Raw genomic sequence first — 3,460 nt, forward strand, 5'->3', positions numbered from 1 at the left:
ATAAGGCTGACTGACTGACTGACTGACAGACTGACTGAATAAGGCTGACCGACTGACTGACTGCCTGACTGACTGACTGACTGAATGACTGACTGACTGACTGACCGAGACTGACTGACTGACTGACTGAGACTGGACTGGACTGACTGACTGACTGACTGACTGAGACTGACTGACTGCTTTAGTGACTAACTGACTGCACAGGACTGACCGACTGACTGACTGACTGACTGCCTGACTGACTGACTGACTGAATGACTGACTGACTGAGACTAAATGACTGACTGCTTGACTGACTGGCTGAAGGACTAACTGACTGACTGAGTGACTGACTGACTGGACTGACTGACTGAGACTGAATGACTGAGTGCTTGACTGATTGACTGTCAGACTGACTGACTGACTTCGCAAAAGGGAAAAATAAAAAAAAAGAATTATAAAATTAGAAAAAAGTATTTGCATTTAAGATTTCCTTTCCGGCCGGGACTCGAACCCAGTACCACGCGCTAGGAACCCAACGGTCTAGCCATTAGGCTATCGGAGCTCTGTCGATGGAAGTCTTAAATATAATAAAAACAAAAAATGCACCTTGGTAATTATTGATTCAAACACTTTGAAATTTACAGGTCGAATAATTAAACTGACTCAGAATTTTTCTCCCTACATAAATAATCAATATTCGCAAAAGAGAAAAATTAAATAAAAATAATAAAAAAATTTTTAAAAACATGCTTTTCTTTTTTTCATTCAAAAAAATGAACTAAAAAGTGGAAAATAATTTTCTTTTATCACAAAAAATTTATCCTATATAACACATAAGTTAACATCAGACCTATTGTATTACGATACATTGAAATTATCATTTAAATTTCTGACTAAAAAGAAAAGCGTGGGCGCCGTATAACCCGTTTTATACTAATGAAAATTAAAAATTTAACATCATACACATGGAAAAGCAATTATTACCAGATGAATTAAATTTAAAGAAATAAATTGGTATGCATTAATTTATTATATTAGACTTAAGAAAATTAGAATAGAATTATAAAAAAAAATCACATTAAAAATTAAAACATAAACATTGAATTGAAGATTAAATCATTAAGATGGATCAAGATTCATATAAAACTACAATAAAAATATTAAGAGTGTTATAAATACACACACCAGCATTATAATAAATTACTAAATTAATTTTTATTATATTACGGCTCTGAAGTATCATAAGTGTAAATTTTTTACTAATTTTTAATGTCTGATTTTAAAAAAATGTTTCCACTTGTAAAGAGAACCTTATTGCAAGGTACAGTGGTTATTGACACGTAAGTTTAGTAATATGAACAATAAATAGTAGTCGATTGAAAATTGAATTTTAATGTTCGCATGTACTTATTAATTATCCTTATAAGATAATCAAAAATATTTTCGATAACTTTATGATAAGGCGCCCACGCTTTTCTTTTGAGTCAGAAATTTAAATGATAATTTCAATGTATCGTAATACAATAGGTCTGATGTTAACTTATGTGTTATATAGGATAAATTTTTTGTGATAAAAGAAAATTATTTTCCACTTTTTAGTTCATTTTTTTGAATGAAAAAAAGAAAAGCATGTTTTTAAAATTTTTTTTATTATTTTTATTTTCTACTTTTTAGTTTTAATTACAAAATACCAATATTTCTAGTATATCACATCACTAGACACATGCAAAATGCTACTTTTTCCAAACCATTTGAGAGGTAAATAGTCAGAAACGTTTTTTTTTTTTTTTTTTTAATTGTGGTTTGCCCAGTAGGTCTAGTCCACATTGAAAATTCAAGCATTTTTGACAGTACTATTTCGTATTCTTTCATCATTTTCACTGTACCTCCGCATTCTCTCCATTTCCACAAGAGCATCATTATTGCAAGGCTTCTTGCCAGTTAATTTTGTGCAGTCGAGCTCTTCTATCCGGAGTCCAGCAAGAGATCTTACTCTGCTCAAGTTTACGTACGCTTGTCCTTCAGCAAATAGTTTATTTCCAAGATAGACAACTGCATAGTCCACAGTACTTCCCTGCATTTTATGTACAGTTGAAGCCCACGACAAAATCAACGGCAACATTCGCCTTTCGGCAGTTCCATAACTGTATAAAGCTGGAAATTGAATGGATTTCGGCTCGATTTTGTGTATGCCGTCTTTACCGAAATTGATGAGAACAGATGGTATGTCCTCGGCATACACTTGAGCTCTGCGAAAATATGGCCAAACAATCTCTTTTACAAATCCTATAGCTCCATTAACAAGACCTTTGGTGACGTCAATATTGGCTCTTAACATAACCTTAGCTCCTACGAAAATTGCTAATTCTCGCGGTAAACCTCCGGTCTTGTTAATGTCTTTTGAAATGATGCTATCGATACTTGTATTTTCGTTGAGTTTTTTTGTTGCATCGATTAGTTGATCTTGGGCACGAATTTTGTAGATACTAGTATTTTTGCTCCTGAAATACTGAAGAACTCGATTGTTATGTTCATCTACCTGCTTGTTAGTTGGGTAGATTCTTAAGGCTCTTTCAATGGAAAACTCTCCATCCATATCAGAACTTTCTCTCTCAAGTAAAACAGCCATATGCTGTGCCGAGAGTTCACCAATTCTAAGAGCATTTAAGAGGTCAACGAACAACATGTCTCCTTGCTGTCTCATATTGTCCACCAATTCTACCAAAGAAAAAAGTTTCCATAAGTCAGTAGCAGGAATCATGTGCTCGGGCTGTTGGAATATTTGTCTTCCTCTCACAGGTGGAAGCTGCATTAGATCACCAAATACTAGAATGTTAAGGCCTCCAAAAAAATTGTCAGTGTTCTTTAATTGCCTCAAACGCGAGTCAATCATGCATAGCATCTCGTACGGTACCATGGATATTTCATCAATGAAGAAGAATTCAATGTCTGTCCATAGTTTGGAGAAATATTCCAGTTAGTAAAGGCATTTCCACAATACGACCATCTTTTTGAACTGGTAATTTCAACGAGTTGTGTAATGTGGATCCTCCAACCAATCGTGCAGCTACACCTGTTAAAGCACATACTTTGACTACTGGCTTGGCGTAACATCGGTTGACTTGATTTTTCAGTAGATTGAAAAGAAATGTTTTTCCAGTGCCAGCTTGGCCAGTGATGAAAAGTCTTTCTCGGTGTTGGCTGCCACCCAATTGGTCTTGAATACTTGATGTAATGTACTTGAATATGTCTTTTTGACGCAAGTTCATTGCTTGGACTGCATTTTGAAATTGAATGTCGTCCATTATTTGTTGTTCCAAAACTTCTTCGTCAACGTCTTCCTGCAATTCAAGCGGTTCTGCATCGAGTATTTCGAATGCGTGAGCTTGGTTAAAGGCATTCTCCAGTTGTCTATCTCGTTCTCGATATTCTTCCATTTGCTCGCTGTTTCTTTTTAAAGCCTCTTCTCGAGCAAGAA

The 3,460-nt window shown here is 34.9% G+C and overlaps 1 protein-coding gene across 1 annotated transcript; it reads right to left on the bottom strand.

The window, feature by feature from the left end:
* Positions 1-1,816: 1,816 nt before the first annotated feature.
* Positions 1,817-2,794, bottom strand: LOC129233928 (ATP-dependent DNA helicase PIF1-like). The gene has a single exon (XM_054867849.1). It carries the CDS (start codon positions 2,792-2,794, stop codon positions 1,817-1,819), a length of 978 nt encoding a protein of 325 aa, XP_054723824.1.
* Positions 2,795-3,460: the final 666 nt, after the last annotated feature.

The sequence above is a fragment of the Uloborus diversus genome, unplaced genomic scaffold (genome assembly GCF_026930045.1).
Source record: "Uloborus diversus isolate 005 unplaced genomic scaffold, Udiv.v.3.1 scaffold_81, whole genome shotgun sequence".
NCBI lineage: Eukaryota > Metazoa > Arthropoda > Arachnida > Araneae > Uloboridae > Uloborus > Uloborus diversus.

Coding starts and splice junctions, on each gene's coding strand:
- LOC129233928 (XM_054867849.1), bottom strand. CDS start 2,794: ATGCAGCTTCCACCTGTGAGAGGAAGACAAATATTCCAACAGCCCGAG.